Below are 22,086 nucleotides of genomic sequence, written 5' to 3'. Positions count from 1 at the left end.
CGCGTATTACCAGGTAGAATGCGAACTCGTTTTCGATATAGGATATCTAAAATATCCAAAAATTGTGACGTGATGTGACATTTTAAGCATTGTTTTCAGAATCTACGCGTGAAAATGGACTGAAAACATGTATTGTCTTCACAGAAGTAAATTTCATGTTGGGTAGTGTTATCTTCACGAATCATTGACATTTAAGCTTATCAAACCAAGTTTTATGTTACATATATTTGCATATTTTTAAAAAAAATGCATAATATTTTATGTTATTCATATTATTAGCAAATTTTTGCGTTAAAGCTAATTAAATCTGATTTTATGCTGCATAAAAATACATAGTTTGGATTCTTTTAAGTAAACGCACAATATTCTACTTTTGAAAACTCTTTTTGAGCGAAGTTATTATAATTATTTTTACCAGAAAAGTATTGGAAGTTTCGCGGCACGCCTAGTGAATCTCAAGGCACAGAGTGTGCTAAAGTTATAACGCCCTTGGATAGGGTAAGCGTATCTTTAAATTTGGCGTTCCAAGAATTTGAAGAAACGATATGCAGCCTAAATTCCGTCCCTGGTAGTGTAGGGGGGGGGGGGAAGCTTAAGAATAAAATAAGTTACATGCTATCAAAAAATCCTGGATACGAATAAATGTGCATAATTAGAGATATATTAAACGGAAAACGCTCCATTAAACCCAGTGAAATATATTTTACTCTCGAGCAGTTTGCAGCATTTAAGTATGCCTCAGTAATGTCTTGCATAGAAAGTGAATAAAATCATTATTATTGACATCATTAGAACACCGGACGTAAAATGCAGAACACATGAAATGGCCGGTTTTGTTAGCAACTTTCACTATTATTTTATTACTTCTGTACAGCTAATATCTAGGGACCATTTTTGTCGGTTATTTAGCCTCTATCAAATTGGTAGTAACGGGGTGATATTTTGCGAAATGGGGGCGAGGATTCACCATGTGATTACCTGATATTTGCCTTAAAGTTGGGTAAAACCTCGGAAAATCTGTACTAGGTAATCAGTCCAAGCGAGTATCGAAACCAGACAAGATCGTAGTTTCTAAACAACAGGCAAATGCGCCTGCAGCCTGAGCTACACCAGTGGCTAATTGTTATTACTTCTCCTATTGAATAGCAGTAATAATACTATGAATATCAGTAATAATTTTCAGGTGTATTGGGAAAACATTTATATCAGTGTGACAGTAATATCGGTAGTAAAACAGTACAATTGTAAATCGAATTAGTAGCACAGAAGTATCAGTTGAGCCGTTCAGAGCAGAAGTGGTGTAAGTCAAAAATGGTAATGAGGGTTGAAGTAAACATTCTGTAAAATACAGCGCAAAGTAGCAATTAATATTCACTTTATTTAAACTATTAGTAGTCAGTGGATAGCAATAAGGACATATTAATTGCTGCTTTGCGCTATATTTTACAGGATTTTTACTTTAGACCTCATTACCCAATTTCGACTTACACCACTTTTGATCTGAACGGCTCAGTTGTTGGACTAAAGTGAAGGCTCGATACAGTTTTGTCTACTTCCTGAAAAAAAAAAATAATATTTTGGAAATGTCTGGCTTTGTTTGAAAATATGAAGAAAATATTCACTTTTGTTCGAAAAAAGCTATTTGACATTTATAACAGTAAAACATACACATCTCCCTAGATATCCTTCACTTTCATTGTACTGTATCATGGAAAAATGAATATATAACACTTTTACAATAATTTCAATTAGCAATAAGATTGTATTGTATTTATTAACATTCCATGGTACTCATACATTGCTTCACGGCTAGAATATGGAACAAGTCAAAAAACTTAATACTATTATAAAGTCTTAATTTATAGTCACAGTCTAGATGAAATATATACAGAAGAGATTTACAATATAGTCTACTAGTACAACACAAAATTTTAGTATCAATTTCATGAAGCGTTATTGAATGTCATGAATTCACCTACAGAATAGAAGGCGTGAGAAATTAGGTATTTCTTTAATTTGACCCTAAATAATCTTATGTTTTGAGTTTGATTTTTTATATCGATAGGGAGGCTATTAAAAAAATTTACTGCCATATAACACACTCCTTTTTGATAGCATGATAGACTTGCCGATTGAGTATGAAAGTCATTTTTTGAACTAGTTACAAAGTTTTCACGATTACATACGAGGAAGATTATTAATGAATAGATATACTGACAAGCCATGGGCATTATTTGTAGTTTTTTTTAAATAGTCCTACACGATTCCCTAGATTTGGCACCTTCTATTATTCTAATTACTCTTTTTTGTAATAGAAATATATTGTTACTATCTGTGGAATTTCCCCAGAATATTATTCCAAAACTCATTACCGAGTGGAAGTATGCAAAGTATATTGTTGTTAAGGTATTGATATTTACTATCTTTTGCATAGATCTAATAGCAAAACAAGCTGAATTTAGTTTGGGGGTAATTTCTTTAATATGATTTTTCCAATTTAACACATTATCGATTTTTAAGCCACGAAATTTGGTTGTTGTTGTTGTTGTTTCTAATAGGGATCTATTGTTAATTATTGCGCTAGAAATTTGCGAGGTTGAATTTGGACAGGATTTAAATTGAATTATGTTAGTTTTGTTACAATTTAATACTAATTTATTGACTGAGAACCAGTCATATATTTTGAAGAGAATATCACTCTTGCACATAGAAGTGGAAATGACCAATTTTGAACGAATTGCTAACTGTAACACATAGAGAATGTTGCAAATGTCCCTCTTTGATACAAAAATGGCAATGAAAATATTGACATTAGTGTGATATAGATTATCCGGTTTTGATTGAAAATACTCATTTTACCACAGGAGAGAGTTGGGTAGTATCGGACATCGGGTAATATCGGACTGCGTTTCTTTCATCTACCACCACATGGTAGTACCTGAATGACATGGTTACGTTTCTGTATGCGACATCACAGAAACGTAACCATGTCATTCAGGTACTATCATCTTGTGGTAGATGAAAGAAACTCACTGTCCGATATTACCCGATGTCCGATTCTACACAACTCTCCCCTACTGTTTCTCATGGAAATGATTGAGTTAGAATAAAGGCAGTAAGACATTCAGAAAAATACCTTTCTAAATATACCGAAACCGTAAAAAAAAAAAACACATTTTTTGTTTTTGATGGAAATGATGGGTTTTTTTTTCGCAACCTCCACAATTGGTGAATTTGTGTTTCAGCCCCATCCATCGAGCGACGATATCCTGATTGTTCCGGAGAACGAGTACTGCCAGAGCGAGCGGATGACGATTTTCGTCGGTTCGATATACGCCTACAAAGGATTGCTCATGGTGCGTATGACACGAAAAGAGGGGAAGAGAAGAAATCAATAGTTACACAAAAGTGCAAAATCACTGACACGGCAATGTCGAGTGCAGGTGAGTCATAGGTAAACCCTTAATTTGAAGATGGATAGTAATTACTTTCTACTTGCGGTAAGCTCTACCTTCGTATCCAGAACTCTAGTCGCAACACGTGGTCTTTCCTAAAGAGTTCAGTAATCGCTTAAGGTAGTTTGATAGCTGCTTCGAGTGTTTATAAATTATAAAATAATTTAAACATTTATATTTTAACGCCTTCAGACCTGAATTTATGTCAAACAAAATTGGAAAAAAAAAAACTGGTCACATAATCATACTGGGGATGCAAAATTCCCAAAAACAGGTCTTCACAGAAAATCAAAATTTGGAGACAATTTTGACTCCTGGGGCCCCAAAATGTTAAATTTTAGTTTTAATTCAGGTATAGAAATGTTTCAAAAATAATATTCTCCATTTCTATCACATTGAATTTTTCAAAATATTTAAAAGTATCGAAGACATTTCAAAAAAGAAAAAAAGAAACATTGTACACTATAATATACATCAGGCCTGAAGGAGTTAATACTACTAAAAAACTTAACTAAACTTTACGAAAATATGAACCAATTTAAAACTCATTTAATGCATAAATCATAGTGCACAGTAATTTTTAACATGTGTTTGTGGAAAAGAAATGTTTCTTTCATATTCTATTTTTTTTTTCCAGAGGCTGCGTTCTATTTTTTTTATTTTTTGCACTCACTTAGGTACGCTTTCCTCAAATAATGTTTGATCTGTGACTGTCAAATATTTGTTCTTTGGTAAACAATATTTCCGACAGTTTCTACATGAAATATGATCAAATAGACATATATTAGATGACTTAAAAATTTATTTTTCGGAAATAAATATTTGTAATAATAGTAATAATTTTAAAATAAAAAAAAAACTAAAATGAATTCAGTTATAATTTGGGTATAAATCTTAGAATTTAACCTTAAAAATGTTCTGTAAAAGTTTAATTAAAGTATGCGAAATAGTTCCTGGGGAAAAATGTGCGAAATTGAATGCAAACAAAAAATCAGAATTTTGCCCCTGAAAAACATTTTCTCATAAATAAATCTGAGGAAAAAATTATTGCCTACTATGTGCATTAGGTTTACCTTAAATTGATTCATATTGTGACAAAGTTTCATTCAATTATCTTTATTTACTAGTGTTAAAAATACAAAAGTTTAAAATATTTTGCAAGTCACAAGCATACATGTGTTGTCAATAATTTAAAAAAGGGCTCGCAAAAAAAGAACAAGAGTGGTGGCCAGCGGAGAAATACAGAGCAGGGAAAGGGGAGCAAAGTTTAATTGTTACTTAATAATAATAATAATAATAATAATAATAATAATAATAATAATAATAATAAAATAATTATAATAATTAATAATAATAATCGATAATAATATCGATACACACATCGATATCTCTTCTCGTTTCGCTGCCTGATTGAGAGTATGCCCGCGAGAGTGAAGGCTGTCATGAAGCCTAAGGTTGGGCCAAAACCGTACTGACTGCGAGTGTTTCCAATGAAGGGCTGCCCAAACTTGTACTTCATTTTGAGGTGGGTGTCCAGATTCTTTTGATCATACAGTGTATATTTAATTTTCTATTTATAACAAATTTAAATGTAGCTTACACATTGCACGCCAATGATCGATCCTTATGTCCACGATGAACATAATTTCGGGAGTAGAAAGAGACCGTTATCTGAAAATCGCTCAAACTAACGCATAAATCCCACAGGCTTGGTCTAGAACAATAAAGAGTCTAAACATCATAAGACATGAAGAACACGACTCCCTTGAACTGGATGCCAAAAAATGTGCACTGTTCAAATGCTTCGAGAGCGTGGGTCCAATGCTTATTGGGGCAGGGCATGGTTGCGCCCCACGATCAGGTAAGATGCAGCAGATAAAAAAGGGTCCCTGTTTTGTGGGCATAGTTGCTCCCCGTTCCCTTCAGGTAGAGAAAAGGAGCATGGCATAGTTGCGCCCCGATGAAATAGGTAGAGAAAAAGACATTACGGGAATTGGAGACTCGTAATCAACCATCCTTGTTGATTTCTTATTCGATTTAATATTCATTATCGATACCGTTAAAATGAACACCATGAAGTTTGCAGCACTTTATTAACTGTTTTTCTACTGTTTATGAAGTGATTATCGATAGCCTACCGTTAAAATGAACACCATGAAGTTGGCAGTACTTTATTAGCTGACATATTCATATGAGTGAGCCGTTGGGATATGGGGCCTTAGCAATCTTAACATTTTATTAGTGATTTTCACACCGTCTGTGGCGTATAGTGAGGTTAATTTAAAATGAATGTTAAGTTTAGCGAAAAGGGTAAAGAGTTAATAATTCACAATGGTTCTAACTTTCGATTTGCGAAAACTTTTACCGTTGGGTTAAGATATCGGTGTACAAACAGAAAAAGTAGTTCATTTATTGTGTGTGATCGAAAAAAAAAAGTGTTTTTTTTAACAGCAAAATTGATCATATGCTATCTGATTTCAGTGCAGCTACCACTATAATATTTTTAAGTATGCCTAATTTATTTATTTTATGACAATCACTTTCGTGTGTACTATGCCCATCGGGGCGCAACTATGCCATGTCCATTCTGCTACCTGATTTCTTCGGGGCGCAATTGTGCCATGTCCATTCTGCTACCTGATTTCTCCTGGGCGCAACTATGCCATCCCTAGGCCTCCCAATTCACCGCGGGGCTCAACTATGCCATACCGGCTTACTGTTTGCCCTAGAGTCCTGCATAACCAGTTACGGAAGATAGAAAAGAGAGATTTCTACTGAACACCTGGCGCTATAGACAGTATGCGAAGCTCTTCCGTCTCGCGGGGTAGTCCAATGTGCGGTTTAACAAATGTCCGAGTCTCACTCGGTTGAACGGCTCTGCATCATGAAACATAGATAATATTGAGCCATCCAGGATTTCCAAGAAACGTTGCAAGGACGCGATTATCATCGTGTACCTTTCAAATGACATTTCCTCCTCTCTCCTCTTTGATTGAAGCACGCATCATGAAACTACAATCATTAGACATGAGCGTGCTTTTATTTTTGTTATTAACTTGTTTCTCCCTAAAAAAGATTTGTTAGAGAAATAATAATACATCCACTTAGAATAATTAAAAGACATAGGCTATATTAACAAGAGCTCTTTCACAGGTAGCCTATAAATTTTGAGTTTAAAGTATGAACGTTACAATAGTAAGTGTGTACATATTTGCTCTTCTCTTTTGTAAGTAATTGTAATTTATTTCATTATTGTATTTGTTTACACGTCAGATTTCATCTATGCATTACGCTTATTTCCTTTGTTGTTACCGGTGTCCATTAGTTTATTTATAAATTAGTTATGAAAATAAGTGTACCAAACTGTCCAATCAATTATAACCCTATTTCAAGCTAACTTACAAATGGCTTTCAAGAAACCCGCGGGTTCATTGCTGCCCTCACATAAGCCTGCCATCGGTCCCTATGCTGTGCAAGATTAATCCAGTCTCTATCATCATATTTCACTTTCCTCAAATCCATTTTAATATTACCCTCCCATCTACGTCTCGCCCTCCTCAAAGGTCTTTTTCGCTCCGGCCTCCCAACTAACATTCTATATGCATTTCTGTATTCACCCGTTCATGCTACATGCCCTGCCCATCTCAAACGTCTGGATTTAATGTTCCTAATTGTGTCAGCTGAAGAATACAATGCGTGCATCTGCGTTGTGTAACTTTCTCCATTCTCCTGTAACTTCACCCCTCTTAGCCCCAAATATTTCCCTAAGAATTTCAAGCTAACTCATTTTTTTAATTAGGACAAGCAAATTTCCTTCAATTGTTACTCCATTTGTATAGTTACAAAATGTTATCAGAGTTCCAGTATGGTGAAATGCGCTTGGTATTCTGTCCTCTATATTTGTGGTTCCGTCTAGCCAGACGCAACCGCTTCAGACCGGATATTTGAACGAATGTCCTACCTCGCCGGTTGATCTGCAACCGGTTGAATATAAACCGGTTGTAAGCGCTGTTCTGCAGCACTCTGGACTTCGCCCACTATGTCGTGATTCGTGTGTTTTATTGCAAAAATGGCACAAGTGAAACCGAATGAAAATAGCTAACGGAGTGAATTTTCAACGAATGCCTTGTATTTCTTATTTTGAATCAAGCCTATTCTACTTTTGGAACTATGGAGGCTATTTAAAAATGACAATGCTGCTACAGAGTAACAATTTCAGGAAAACCCAAAGTATTGTAAAAAAACCCCTCACACAGGAGTTTTGTCTCCCAATGCTTCAAATCCAAGATGGTCGATTTCCTGTCGTGGACGTCTACTAGTAATTTTCTGAAAAAATTGCTCTATGTTCGATTCGTGAGCATTGTTCAAAGTTTGAACAGTGCCGTGAGAACTCATTTGGGTAGCAAACAGCTGTGTATAACACGAGTGTTCAATGTTTACAGATCTTCGGCGCGTTCCTGGCATGGGAGACGCGCCACGTGAGCATCCCCGCCCTCAACGACTCCAAGTACGTCGGCATGAGCGTCTACAACGTGGTCATCATGTGCGTGATGGGGGCCGCCATCAGCTTCGTGCTGTCGGACAAGCAGGATGCATCTTTCATCATCATCTCGGTGTTCATCATCTTCTGCACCACCGGCACTCTCTGCCTCGTATTCGTGCCCAAGGTCGGAGAAGGCCCGTCGGCGAGGGGAGAGATTCTCTCCTGCTCTCGGCGGGCCTATTCAATGCTATCTATTGAAGCGGACACAAAAAGAAATGTTTTTCATGTTCTAAGTAAAATAATTGGGGATTTTTTTTTTTAATTTACTTTGCATTTAAGTAGAAGTGCCCTTTTACATTTTAGTGTCTGTCGATTTTTGGCCCCAAATTAAACCATAAAATCCCTCCCTTGCGAACATATCTACGCATTATATGAGCCGTTCAGAGCAGAAGTGGTGTAAGTCAAAAATGGGTAATGAGGGTTAAAGTAAACATTCTGTAAAATACAGCCCAAAGTAGCTATTAATATTCAATTTATTTCAACTATTAGGAGTCAGTGGATAGCATGAAGGACATATTAATTGCTACCTTGCGCTGTATTTTACAGAATTTTTACTTTAAACCTCATCACCCAATTTTGACTTACACCACTTTTGCTCTGAGCGGCTCATATGTTGAAGGGAAGAAGGAGCGTAAGCCACAAAGAAAGGAGAAGGGATGTTGCAGTGGATATACTTGGATGAACTCAAATGTCAGAAATCGGTTGTTGTTTTAATTACAAAATAAATAATTTGAATGTCTTCCGGTGAAATTGGAATTTACAGTGGAAATATATGGCAATAAGGACAGGGTTCCTTCCTAGGAGCACATGTAAATTCCCCAAGACATAGTAAATTCCACTACGTACCTTCAAACCTTCATATCTGATAGTGGTAAATTCCTCTAATTCGAATAAGGGTATTGGGTCAATAAGAGTGCGACATCTAACAGTGAGCAAACTGTAGACCGGAAAGAATGGCGATGATGTGACTTTGTTGACATTATGTATAGGCTACTTCGAACGCCCCCTAAATCCTACTATGTTTTATAATATATTGTAGTGCAGCCGTGGCGAAAATGAGACTCACGAGCACATTGTGGCTCGCAATGATAGCTGTGCATTTCCCTTGCTTCCTACCTCCCACAACCCCAACCTTCTCACTCACTGGAGTCAAACTCCGCTCCATTTCTATTTGTCTCTGACCTGCGAGTGGCTTATCGTCGCAATGTCTCTCTCGAAATCATGTACCTTTACAAAAACGAAAGTTTCAAGTAGAATGGGAGGACGCATTTTTTTCTGGAAATATGATGAGAATATTTAATGTATGATTTGTTCACAAGTATTACGAGGAAAACGGTTGTATTACATAAAACGGCATTATAAGTTACTACATGTTACTGATGAAACATTAAAAGGTTAAGTATTATCATTATTATTATTATTATTATTATTATTATTATTATTATTATCATCATCATCATCATCATCATCATCATCATCATCTCTGTACGTCGATCCTTTTTCAGCAGATGTACGAATAATACTGTTAGATCTTCAATTGAAACTCACAGATTTACAATGTGATGTTAAATGAAAGCTAGATGTAAGGACTTGACAAATGTTGAATCTTTCAAATCTTTGCCAAAAAATAAATATCCGAAGCTTCGTTCTTTCGTTTCCTCTTTTGAAGCCATGTTCACTACAACTTACGTTTGTGAAAAATTATTTTCAACAATGAAAATAGTAAAAACCAAATTTAGATCATGACTGACAGACAAATACTGTACCTTCGTCTTCGTGATCAACTACGACCGGCAGTAAGTGACATAATTCCTGATTTTGAAACTGTCGCAGAAACATTCTGAAGACAATTAATTTTAGGTTGTGATAATGTGTCCTATGTTTTATTATTCATTTCTTTCTCCGTTACACGTACTAAACATTAGTTTGTAGCCTTATACTGTATAAAATTATATTTAAGTGCTTGACGTAAGAAAAACGAAAATCCTTTAATAAGTCAGGCAGTTGCTTCACTTCCCCTTCGGGTGTCCGCCTCCCTCCATAGGTGCTCTGCACGTTGCAGGTTACACAGTGGCTCGGCGCACGATCGCGTTTTCGCCACGTCTGTCGTAGTATACCCGTCTGCCTTCGATAAACTTCAGTTCACTAATTAGTTTGTTTGCAACACTCAAGTAGGCTTGCACCATATCAGAAATACGATTGACTGTCAGTGAGCGCGATCGTTCATTTTCATTTTTAAAAATTACAAATTTTATTTCGAACGATGTCTGGTGACTGGTGAAGAAAAGTGGCGGTGCACTAGAAAAAAATGTCCTGCATTTTTTTTTTTAAGTTTTATGACCTGAAAAAATTTAGTTTCATGCAATGAAGATCATAATCACGAACCATACAGCGCTCAAAACTTGCAGCGTCAACAAGTGCAACGGCGAAACGAAAAGTAACTGATAATCCTCATAAGAAGTTCTGCAAGATTCTACATGGCAGCCTACAAGATGAGTCGACTTCTGCATTGGAAGTTACCAGCCTCAAATACACAAAGAGAAGAGCGGCGGAAAATTATATCTTCATTACCGTCAGAAGCGAAAGGTGTTCACAATATACTTGAAGGAATGGAAATTTTAACTAACCGGATAGAGAATTTTCTGTTAACAAATAATGTACATGACAATCTAATAATATTTTCGTGTTCCAATTTAACTGCTTTGTGCAAAGCCCGAATTGTCTATATCAGCGGTGACCAAAGTTGGTGTCGTGATTACATCGTGTAATCACAGACATTCAAACGAATACGAGGAGTTTCCAGTACATTGCTGTGCTTTTCATTCACGTACTGAAGGCAAGCCGTGGTGGTATCATGTCGCTCTACATACTCTGTGTCTACAAGAAGTAAGAGGTGATTTCGTAAAGAATGAGGAGTTTTTTTTTTTTGTTGTTGTTCTGGCGGACAAAATGTAATATGTTTACTTTGCTCAACAGTTCAATTAGGAGTATATGGAAACATTAATTGCCACGCTGAATAATGTATTATTATTATAATTATTATTATTATTATTGTTATTATTATTATTATTATTATCATTATTATGATTATTATTACAGACCACTAAGTATACGTTTCTATAATTCTTCTGTACGTGCATGAATATTGATATTTTTAGATCTTCTCCCCAGAAGGATAAAATTATTGCGTTTTATCTCAATTTTAATCTTTTGAATCTTTAGATGAGGGTAACTATTTATTAGTTATTCATTTAATAATAATATTGTAGAAAAACGGATTCAATATTATGTGGCAACGAACTGTTAAACGCCAGGAATTGACATGTCTTAAATCATAGCCAGGAAGAGAAAGATGAGATAAATAAATATAAGGAAGTCAGCTACCTAATGGGGTTTGAAATATCTCATGCTCTAAAGCCTTTTAGTAGAACAGAATTTCTCAAAAGAATAAAATAGCTTAAATAACTTGTCCATAAGAGGTTTTTAATTTTGAAAAACTACGAATTTCTCGACCAAGTATCGAGAGAAGAATTTAGAAAATTCATGATTATATGCAAGAGGTAGGTTAAAAAAGAAGCAAGAAAAATCGTATGTTATTTACTTGCTCTTGATGACAGCAGTGACATTACTAATACAGCAAAGCTTGAGATTTTTATCCGCGGGATTGATCAAGATGTTAGTCTAGGAACCACCACTGGTTGTAATTTTCATGCCAAGTACCTTTCCTCCGTCCCCTTACTTCATAGGCTGTCTGTCGCATGTGATCACTGCAGCTCGAGTTTTGGTCACCGCTGGTCTATATGGATGGGATGTTTAATTATTGTCGAATGTTTTTGTGCAATTAATTACAATTCATGAGTAGACAACTTTAATGGACATTATATTACTCTTGTGTTTCGTTTGTTGAAAGATAAATCTGAACTAAGTCACAAGAACTATTTGGAAGAAATAATGAGACAATGCACTACATTTCATTCTGACCTCAGACCAGAGACTATTGTCACTGACTTCGAAAAAGAGAAACGAAATGCCTGTAAAATTCAGTGGCTTACGAGAAAGCTGTATAGTTGTAGGTTTCATCTTTTACAAGCTTGGTGGCGTGCCATTCAGAGGTTTGGTTTGGATTCAGTATAATGAAGATGTGACTTGAGAATTGGAGAATGGTTACGGGACAGTTTTTGGCTAATGTATCTAAAAACAGAGGACGTTGGGACTTCATTTGCCTTCGACTTGTATGAATCAAAACCCGAAGATGATAGACTTAAACAATATTCCGATTACCTTGTGAATACCTACATGGACGTAAATGAAGCATCATTCCTTCCCAATGAACTGCCTAACCAAAAGAAGAAATGCGTGTGAGTCGTTCCGTGCCCATTTTAATGGAAATTTCAATCACAGTCACCCAAATATATTTGTTTTTTTGATGTAATAAAACATTTTCAAAATGAGATTTACATCAGTTGATAACCTACAAATATCGAAACGCCAACACAAAAAGCGACAAAACCTGCTGGAATCATTGATAGATAAATATAACAATGGTCAAATATCACGGCCAGATTTTCTGAAGACGGTTTGCTATTTTAATTTTTTAAAGAATAAGTAATGATATTTTACAAAGACGAAGTAGGCTTACTTAAATATAAATAACAAAATGAAAACTGTAATAATTTTTGGAGGACAGTCAGAACCGCCTCCTCGTGGTGTCCTCTGGGTACCGCTAAATGGTTCTGGGCAGTTAGGGGAGTTTACATATGCCCAACTTTAGACCTTTTCTGACATTAGGGGAATTTACCATTTAGAGGAATTCATCATTTCCTGATTAGGGAAATTTACAATCGCCCCTTCCTCCTGGTGGAGAATTGCGTCCCTCTTCCATAATCCAACCACCACCACCATCATCATCTTCATCATCATCATCATCATCATCATCTCTACCACCAACTTAGTGCACTATAAATCCAACTCTAAAAGTTGTACGCCGAGGAACTTCTCAATGTAAGGTTCTCTGACACGTTAAGTGTGGGTCAAATTCAAAAGGAACCCAAAGTTCAGTTTAAAAATAAAGTAGCCACGGTTTCATAGGCACGGCAAGGTTTTGACATAGATGTTGTGTTGTACATATAGAGCAGACCTGCAGAACTGTAGCTCCTCAGAGCGACTTCTTTCCTCCCCTTTCTTACCCCACCCACCTTTTCTACCTGTGCGGTCACGGCGTTCTTGTTACGCTCGGCTGCATCAACATTCATTCTCGCTGCGGAAGTTGATCATCCCCAATAGAAGTGGATGAGGCTGACGTCATAGTTCCCCTACTTGCGAGTTCTGCAGGCCTGATATAGGGTGAAGGTTGGTAACATTGTGATACGAGTAATATTGTGATAGTTCTTTTTGAGAATTTATTACAATTTTACTGAGCGAGACAAGTACCGGTTTTGTGGAGCAACTTGTACATGAATATTCCCTTAATACGGTGACATAAAAACCGATCATCCTCTCGTTCAGTAAAATTGTAATAAATTCTCAAAAATAACTATCACAGTATTACTCATATCACAATATTATCAACCTTCCCCCTACAACGCTCTGCTTAAATTTAAAGGAACTAGGGCCTGCGTGAAGCTGCAGCCCTTTCAACTGACTCAGCTGTCATTCTGACAGACTTTGTTCCTTATTCTAACTAATCAGTTCATATTTCGCGCTGTTGAAGTAGTAGAAAAATGTGTGTGGTAGACCTGTATAGGAAGGAAGGTTATCCCTATATATCTTATGCATGCTGTACTTTGATACTCGTTTCCTCGATTTTCCAATTTTAAACATGTTATAACATTCAAAATGCTCTAATGAATGCTGTTTTTCCCCAATCTCAGTGAAATTTTGCACAGAAGTCCACAAAAGCATTAGAAGTAAACTGACACATGTGCTTTCTTCTGCTATTAAAAATATTCAAATCGCCATGTGTTCAGGATATGATGTCTTAAAAAATTGAAAAAATTAATAACTAAAGGGGTAAATATTTCTTTTCTCAAAAAATAATTGGAAAAGTATGAAAAGCATGTGACATATTGTACATACATCTGTCAGAAATAAGTTAAATATAAATTCAAATAAAAATTATGTAAACTTTGAAAATTGGGACAATTATAATTCAAGCCACCGGCGTAGCTCTGTCGCCTAAGGCGCTTGCCTACCGATCCGGAGTTGCATTCGGGCGCGGGTCCGATTCCCGCTTGGGCTGATTTACCTGGTTGGGGTTTTCCGAGGTTTTCCCCAACCGTAAGGCAAATGTCAAGTAATCTATGGCGAATCCTCAGCCTCATCTCGCCAAATATCATCTCGCGATCACTAATCCCATCGACGCTAAATAACCTCGTAGTTGATACAGCGTCGTTAAATAACCAAGTAAAAAAATTATAATTCGGTATTAAAAAGAAAACAACAAAAATTAATTATAAGTAAACTAATTGGAATAGCAAAGTGAAAATTTGTGTATTGCATTTCCACATTGTAAGAATTATGTGGTAAAAGGTTTAGATTAATTAGTGTAAAAGTTTAGAAGTTAGAAATTTCAATGGTCCATAGCCTAAAGTGTTCGCAGAATCAAGCCTGAACGATTATTGGTGATTTACACTCTCCATACCACCACACAAATTGGGCCTTCTCCACTGGTGTCGTCATTGTCGTTTAATTAAAATCTGCAAAAACATTTAAAACAAAACTTTGAGAGTTATAGAACATGTTGCAAAAAACCATATTGGTCTGTCATGTGGTTTCTGAGCAATGATTAATTGTAACGGTACTGGAACTTCATGAACACCGTGAAGTATCATCCTTCATTTTCCTAATATTTCAGTTACTATTTCTAAGTTATGAAATTTTGTTTGAGCAATGTTTAAATTACATGGGTAAAGCAAGTTTTATGTAAGTCCACACCTGCGGGGTAACGTTAGCGCGTCTGGCCGCGAAACCAGGTGGCCCGGGTTCGAATCCTGGTCGGGGAAAATTACCAAGTTGAGATTTTGAGATTTTTTCTGGGGTTTTCCCTCAACCAAATATGAGCAAATGATGGGTAATTATCGGTGTTGGACCCTGGACTCATTTCACCGGTATTAACACTTTCAACTCATTCAGACGCTAAATAATTTAAGATGTTGACACAGCGTCGTAAAATAACATAACATATATATATATATATATATATATATATATATATATATATATATATATATATTGATTACGCATATGGCGTAGAACATTTTCCAAAAGAAGATTTCTTTATTTTGTTGTTTTATAATATATTTCTTAAGAAAGAAGCTGATAGGTATTGAACCAGGTTCCTGCCTTCAAAATGCTTCTTTCAAACAAAAATGTGACATTTCCTTTCCTATTTGTTATGTAAATACACTTTTATGCAATTGACTACATGATTACTACATCCAATGAGGAATATTCCTCTATCACCATATTAGCCGGCAGCATGAAGAGTAGCATATTTCTGGCCTTAAAAGTGAACATAGCCCCATTAAATTAATTAAATTCAGAGAGGTTCTTGGATACTCACTCAGAGTAATTTTGGTTAGTTAGTAGTTAAATTGTTGTGAGTAAATCCTATCATACAAACACACAAAGCAAAGGCTGGGAATGTAATCGAAACATAATTTGAATTGAATTCTGAACACCAAAATTTCAGTGATTATTGTAAATTCTCCCTAAATAATGTCACGAAAATAAAAGCAAAGTTGGCGTACCTTTGTATTGACGTGGCTTATTAAGTCTATCAGAAATTCCGTCCCGATCTTAACAACCCGATTACGCATATGACATTGAAAGTGCTCCAAAATATAAGATTTGTTCATGTTAATATTTTATAATACAATTATTTCATAAGAGAGAAACTGATAATTATCGAAAAATGTTCCTGCCTTCACAGTGCTTCTTTCAAATAAATAGGAGATATTTACTTTTTTTATTTTTTATGCAAAAACTTCTTTATTTCAGTAGACTAGATTACTGCTACTTCCAACCAGGAAGATTCTTCTCTTACCCATATTAGGCGGCTGTATGGAGAGTAGCATACTTCTGGCCTTAAAAATTAACACAGCTCCAAAACTAAGCAGATTTGAGTGAAGTTATTAATTACCTACTCAGAAAAAAATTTAGTTAATTACAGCTTAAATTGCTGTGAATACATTTTATCATACGAACCCACAGAAAAAAAAAGACTGGAAATATAATTGGAGCATTATTTGAATTGAAATGTGAAATTTCTGTGATTGTTATAAATTCTCTTTAAATAATGACGCGAAAATATAATCAAAGTTGGCGTACTTTCTGTACAGACCCTGCTTATTAAACCTATCCGAAAATCTGCCCCGATCTTAATAAACTGAGCCCAGAATTCAAGTTTAATATTTTGTAAATAAAGATTATATTAACATAGAAATGATATTGATTGTTTCAGCTCATAGAACTGAAGAGAAATCCTCAAGGGTCGATCGACAAGCGGATGATTCGAGCCACATTGCGACCCATGTCCAAAACGAGGCGGGACTCTGTGGCGTCCGAATTGGAAGAAAAGCTGAAAGACGCGAAGGCCTTCAATCAAAAATATCGCAAGCAGTTGCTGGAAAGGGAGACGGAGTTGCAGGTAAATCTCGGCCATGGATGGGGATGAGAAATTATTCACGATATACCTATGCTCTCACTCAAAGAAAACATTCACTTCTTTTGATGACTTCAAGTCTCAGTGTTTCCCACATTCATTCTGAGTTCGTACCAGTGGCTGCTGATAGTCTGAGGCAAGTGAGGCTTAACTGAACTCAAATTTTGTGGTTTTATATAATATATTACACCAGTTATTTGAATGAAGATTATAACGCTGTAGAAGTACCGGAACATAATTTTGTTTCTACTAACATTTCTAATATTAACCTGGCTATACCTTTGGATTGAAGGTTGAGAACCAGAAAGACTGTTTGTTATAGGTATCCTACAAACAAAACCCAGCTCGGACTCCTCGCGGCGCGCATGCTATACCCCTCTTACTCCCCTGCAGTAGGCTTGAGAGAACGCTGGAAACGGGAGCATACGTCATCTGTGAGAGATAGTCACGCCCGCTGGTTTCTGCGCACCGAGTTTTCCTTGTTGGATGCCTATAGCTCCTTGCAAGACCTAAGTTTGATGATACTAGCATAAAATACAAACAAATCATTTACTAGGTATAGGAGAGAAGAAAAGTAGTGCATCCATTTACGTAAACTAGAAACAATTATGTTCTTGAGTTTGATCATTTTCGTTAGGATTTTATTTAATCAAGTATTAATAATAGATAAGTGTTTTTACTCGCTAACTGAGCTATCCAGGTGGACGTATTCATTTGCAATGGATAGTACACTGTAAACAGCACATTAGCATTCAATAAGGAGAGTGCATTCAAATTGAAGAATAATCAAAATCTGGATATTTTAAACAAATTGTTGGAAATGGTGGACGTTCATTTCGATACAGGCTTCAGTTATTTTGTGCATATTATGAAGGAAACGCTTCATCACTGCACAGTGAACTGTCACCATTTTGAAGTTTGAAAAAAATATATGCAGTGTAAATATTCTTTTAATCGTAATTTTTTTCATATTGCAGGACAGTGTTTTCCACATACCAATTTTCATTGTTGTACAAGATTCAGTAATGGAGGAAAAAAATGTTGAATATTTCCAAAAATGTTACTGCTGTAAGTTGTACCTAACCCCTCAATCCATTGTTACTGTTCTCTTTCTAGAAGAAGTAATATTGAAACAAAGGAAGTTTTAAATAAAGAGATACCGGTACCGAGATACCTACGCCATCACATACAATTTTTCTGGCAGATAATCTTAAAACGGGAGTTTCCATTGCATCCTGGTATGGGAAACATAAATGGTTAAGTGGTAATATGGTGCAAAATAAACTTTTCTGTTGGTCTTGTTTTTGCTGTCACAAGAAAAAAAAGAAAAGGATAGAAATAACAGTGTGTCTACTGAGGGGTTCAGCGATCTGAAAAATATTTCCAGGGGAATTCCAACACAATTCTTCATATGAACGTAATATGCATTGATTCATCATATTGAAACAATCACTGAAACAAACTCACAGCATAGCTACTAATTTGTGAGTGACATTATTATTTTTCATCACAGATATTGTGTGCACCACTAACAATGACTGTAACTGAAAAAAATTATGTTTATATGAACTTTTTTCCTAGTTTTCAGAGCCTCTATCAATTCCTCAGAGTTTCCACATATTTTGATACACTCTGTAAAAAGGCACCCCCGTCACTTGCCATGAAGGCACTTGGGGGGGCATGGAGATAGAGCCCCATGCTCGACACTAGAATGAGGTGGTGTGGTCGGCACCACGCTCTGACCGCCTTTTACCCCCGGTAAAGACCCGGTACTCAATTTTATAGGAGGCTGAGTGAACCTCAGGGCCGTTCTGAAAGTTTGGCAACGAGAAAAAATCCCGTCATCACTCGGAATCGAACCCCAGATATAACTAAAATAAAATCTGAAGAATAAGTTACAAGTATATAATTCCTAAGTTTTAAATTGAAATTTTCTAAAAGTTATTGCAGGAATTTTCTTTAAAAATTTGTTTGTGCAGCCATGCGCAGCACACGTAAGCATCTTGAAATTCGTTGAGTTGTCAATGAAAAAATGATGATGTAACACAACAATTAACTGTCCACGTGCTAAGCGGGAGCTAATATTCTGATAGCATCACGATGGCGACTGTCCGCAAGCGCGGATTCACCTCCAAGCTGCTTTTATCTACTCTGTGTCTTCTGTGGTTGTTGGCACTTACTTCGCTCCACTATTCTCAACATTTACCTTCCAAATTCTCATCATATTGAAATTCAGGTCAACATTCTGGCCCTATGGAAGCTGGCAGTGACGCAACCTTGATAGAAGGATAAATGAAAAACTCTGTAATGGCGCAGTGATATTTATAGTTGTACAGAGACAAATATATTAGTAATTGTCATGTGTACTGGAACAAACTAAAGGAACTAAAATGATTCAAACTCACTGACAGTAAGATAAAATATCCAGCACACAAAAAGAAAAGAACTAACCTCGAAACGTATCACAAGCTGGAATGACTAGAAAGAAAAAATCAGTGGTTTGAAATTGTTGCCATCTAGAAGAAATGGAAAGTCCCTAGAAACAATACTGCTCATATTAATTTGCAAACTATAGTTTTGAATAACGTGCTACACATTCTACAAAGCTGGTCTAGTCTGCCTTCAACACTTGATTTCAGTTCACTAACTCCGGAATATAAAAGCTTGTGTTAATTATCTTTTTGCAGATGTTGGTACGAAGGTTAGGGGATGAAGGTAGAGATATTCTCGAGTCAGATATTGGTATGGATCGACTTGCAGTGCCACGCCATGATGCCTTGCTCAAGAGGGAAGGTAAACTTTCCATTTACGTTGCTGTAGTTAGAGCTGCCGCTAATATTTGAGTGACATCACATTGTCGACGTAGTGTAGTAATAAATGAGTAGCAAAGTAGGCTATGTGTTCTTTGACATTTCATTCTCTGCAATGTGTTTGTCACTCAGAGTCCGCCCTTTTACTTTCTTTTCACATTTTATTTATCTTTTTGCACTCTTTTTACCAGAATCCAAAATGGCACTGAATTTTGTAACAATAACTGAACAATAACTTTTAAAAAATATTAATATTATATTCTGTTTTCAACGACTGTCGCCTTACGGCTTATTTATGTATACGATATGCTCCGAATTACTGGCTAGATAATGCGATCTGTTCTTTCTGGAAACTTTGCAGTTTTGCATAGCACTAGATGGCTATGTATCAGAGACTGCGTGACGTATTTTTCTTGCACAAAAATCGAACAGTGTAGTTGTTACTGTTATTATTTGTCAAAGTTTAGGCGTCATAAATGAATTGTGTACTTGTTTTCAGGAATTACAGTATAATCTCCATAATTGTTAATATTGTGCAAATTTCTAGCTATATCGTATGTCATAATATTTTCAATTCAGTTTTTCAAATCCAGATACTCTCTCTTTACAGAATAAGTACTTTTTCTTCAAAGATAAGCAGTTGTCATACTAACGAACTTATTTGTTTAAAATAACGACTCTTTTGTTTAGCATTCATTTAATTCTGTTGAAGTGAAGATCCAGTTGATTATCCACAATGGTTTGAGAGCTGGTCTAGTAAATTGGGTAACTTTTCAGAAGCTTGTAACAAAATTTGAAGAAATTTGTTCAATTACGAATGCAAGAACATTTGAAAGGCCTCCGGGCGACTTTGTACAATGTTACATTCGGATTGAATTGCGTTATATCCAAGAAAATACTCTATTTGTTACTATGGCAATTTAATGCTTAGGTTCTTTTAAAAATCTCATTCCCTTTTTTTAGAAATATGATTTTCGGATTTTCAAGATAAATGAAAATTTAAAAAGATGTCAGCAATTTAAGCTACTTCTTGAATTAAAAAAAAAATCTGTATATCTTGTAATAGAAAGGAACTCGGAACGGGATTTGGTATATGTGAAGTTGGCAATTTATATTTGATGCTGAAAATGTCAGAAACATCTTGATTCTAATTAGATTTTCTTTATTGAACATATTCATCTATTGGTATATGTACAGTATATTAGATGTCTGCCATAGAAAAATTGAAGTCTATCTTAAACAAATTTTGGAAACAATTCATAAATGCCGTAAAGTTTTACGACTTTTAAACCTCTCGTGTTTTGAGATTGGGAGTCGAGAAACCAAAGTGCCAAGCGCCAGTGGATCTTTGAAGACATCCGTCCCGACAGGATCCTGAGTTTCTGCCCCGCTAATACAGGTGAGTGTGTCTGCCACGTCACTCAGCAGACTTCATCTCGTAAATTCCTCACTTCAAATATTAAGCTTTGAATCCCTGTCTTCTCTGTCATTATTATTAAAATTTATTAGTTAGAAAGTTATAAAAAATTCTTGTTGCTTGTTATTTTGTTATGTTTATATTTTTAAAAGCTCCTTAAAATCATATTTCCTTATTTCGTGGATCATATGCACTTGATATTTGTACACTAAATAATTTCTGCGCCATAAGAAAGTTAAATAACTCTCGTCGAATGTTAAAAATGTTAATCTAGTATACTAAATCAAATTTCAAAATTTAACTAAATTGCCTCATCGATAAAAACAAGCGAACAAAAAATGAATTAGGAGGGGATAGGGAAAAAATAATAAAATATACGAGTCTACATGAATGTAGATCTTTCTAACATACATGCCTGTAGAAATAGTGCCGTGACCAGAAATTGAATAATGTTGGCAAAAGGAGTGTGGAGAACCTCGAAAGATAAAACTGCAACAGAGACTAGCAAAAAAAAAGCTACGAAAAGAATAGAAGAATGAGATAGCAATATTAAATAATAAATTCAGTGGAACTCATCCAACGGGAACGGAACTGCATGTTTAAAAGCCATTATTTTTAGAATTTCTCAGCATGCTTATGCCTACATGTTTGCATTTAATTTCAATTTTATTTCTTTTCCAGTTATATTGCAGTTCATGGACGACCCGCTGGTTGGTTTTCTACTCCTTAGTCTTCTTTCATTTTTAAGGGGGTTATTGAATTGTTTCACATTCAATTTAGGGTTTTAGTATCTGAACTAACGATCGACAATAATTGTCTTTCCCTTCGAGGCGAGAAAACTGTGTATGGAAAACAACGAAAAACAATCATTTATATTATATGACTGTTATCAAGGACAAAAAGACGTTCGGTTCCATAATCCTGACTTGTCAATACTTATTGATATTGTTGCACCTTCGTTCAAATAGCCGTACTGCCAACTTACGCTTATTTATTTCCTTCTACTCACAGCCAGTTCCCTAATTTCAACTATTATTGCACACTGTCTCATTTCGCTACTACTTTCAACACATTCTCAGATATTAAGAGTTGTAAAACCTACAGTTGCAATAGCTTGTAAATTCTGTTTTAAAGAGTGAATTCTCAGCATATTTTGAAGTAGTCTATGTACAATAATAATTCATATTGTGTAAGAATGG

General features: G+C 35.6%; 1 protein-coding gene across 6 annotated transcripts in view; it reads left to right on the top strand.

The window, feature by feature from the left end:
* The window catches only part of GABA-B-R2 (gamma-aminobutyric acid type B receptor subunit 2), a 591,629-nt gene that overhangs the window by 541,806 nt on the left and 27,737 nt on the right, over positions 1-22,086 (top strand). For 4 of the 6 annotated variants that reach the window (XR_011334566.1, XM_069838227.1, XM_069838228.1 and 1 more), the window contains exons 12-16: positions 3,246-3,356; positions 7,898-8,122; positions 16,460-16,645; positions 19,348-19,453; positions 20,777-20,869. Coding sequence is in view for 5 of the 6 variants with exons in the window: in XM_069838227.1 (XP_069694328.1) it covers positions 3,246-3,356; positions 7,898-8,122; positions 16,460-16,645; positions 19,348-19,453; positions 20,777-20,869 (721 nt within the window). In the remaining variant the exon portion in view is untranslated. The remainder of the gene's footprint in view (positions 1-3,245; positions 3,357-7,897; positions 8,123-16,459; positions 16,646-19,347; positions 19,454-20,776; positions 20,870-22,086) is intronic. The other 2 variants (XM_069838231.1, XM_069838230.1) reach the window with 1 other exon arrangement.

The sequence above is a fragment of the Periplaneta americana genome, chromosome 10 (genome assembly GCF_040183065.1).
Source record: "Periplaneta americana isolate PAMFEO1 chromosome 10, P.americana_PAMFEO1_priV1, whole genome shotgun sequence".
Taxonomy (NCBI): Eukaryota; Metazoa; Arthropoda; class Insecta; order Blattodea; family Blattidae; genus Periplaneta; species Periplaneta americana.
The sequence above is the reverse complement of the archived record's forward strand: the minus strand, read 5'-3'. Positions and strand labels throughout refer to the sequence as shown.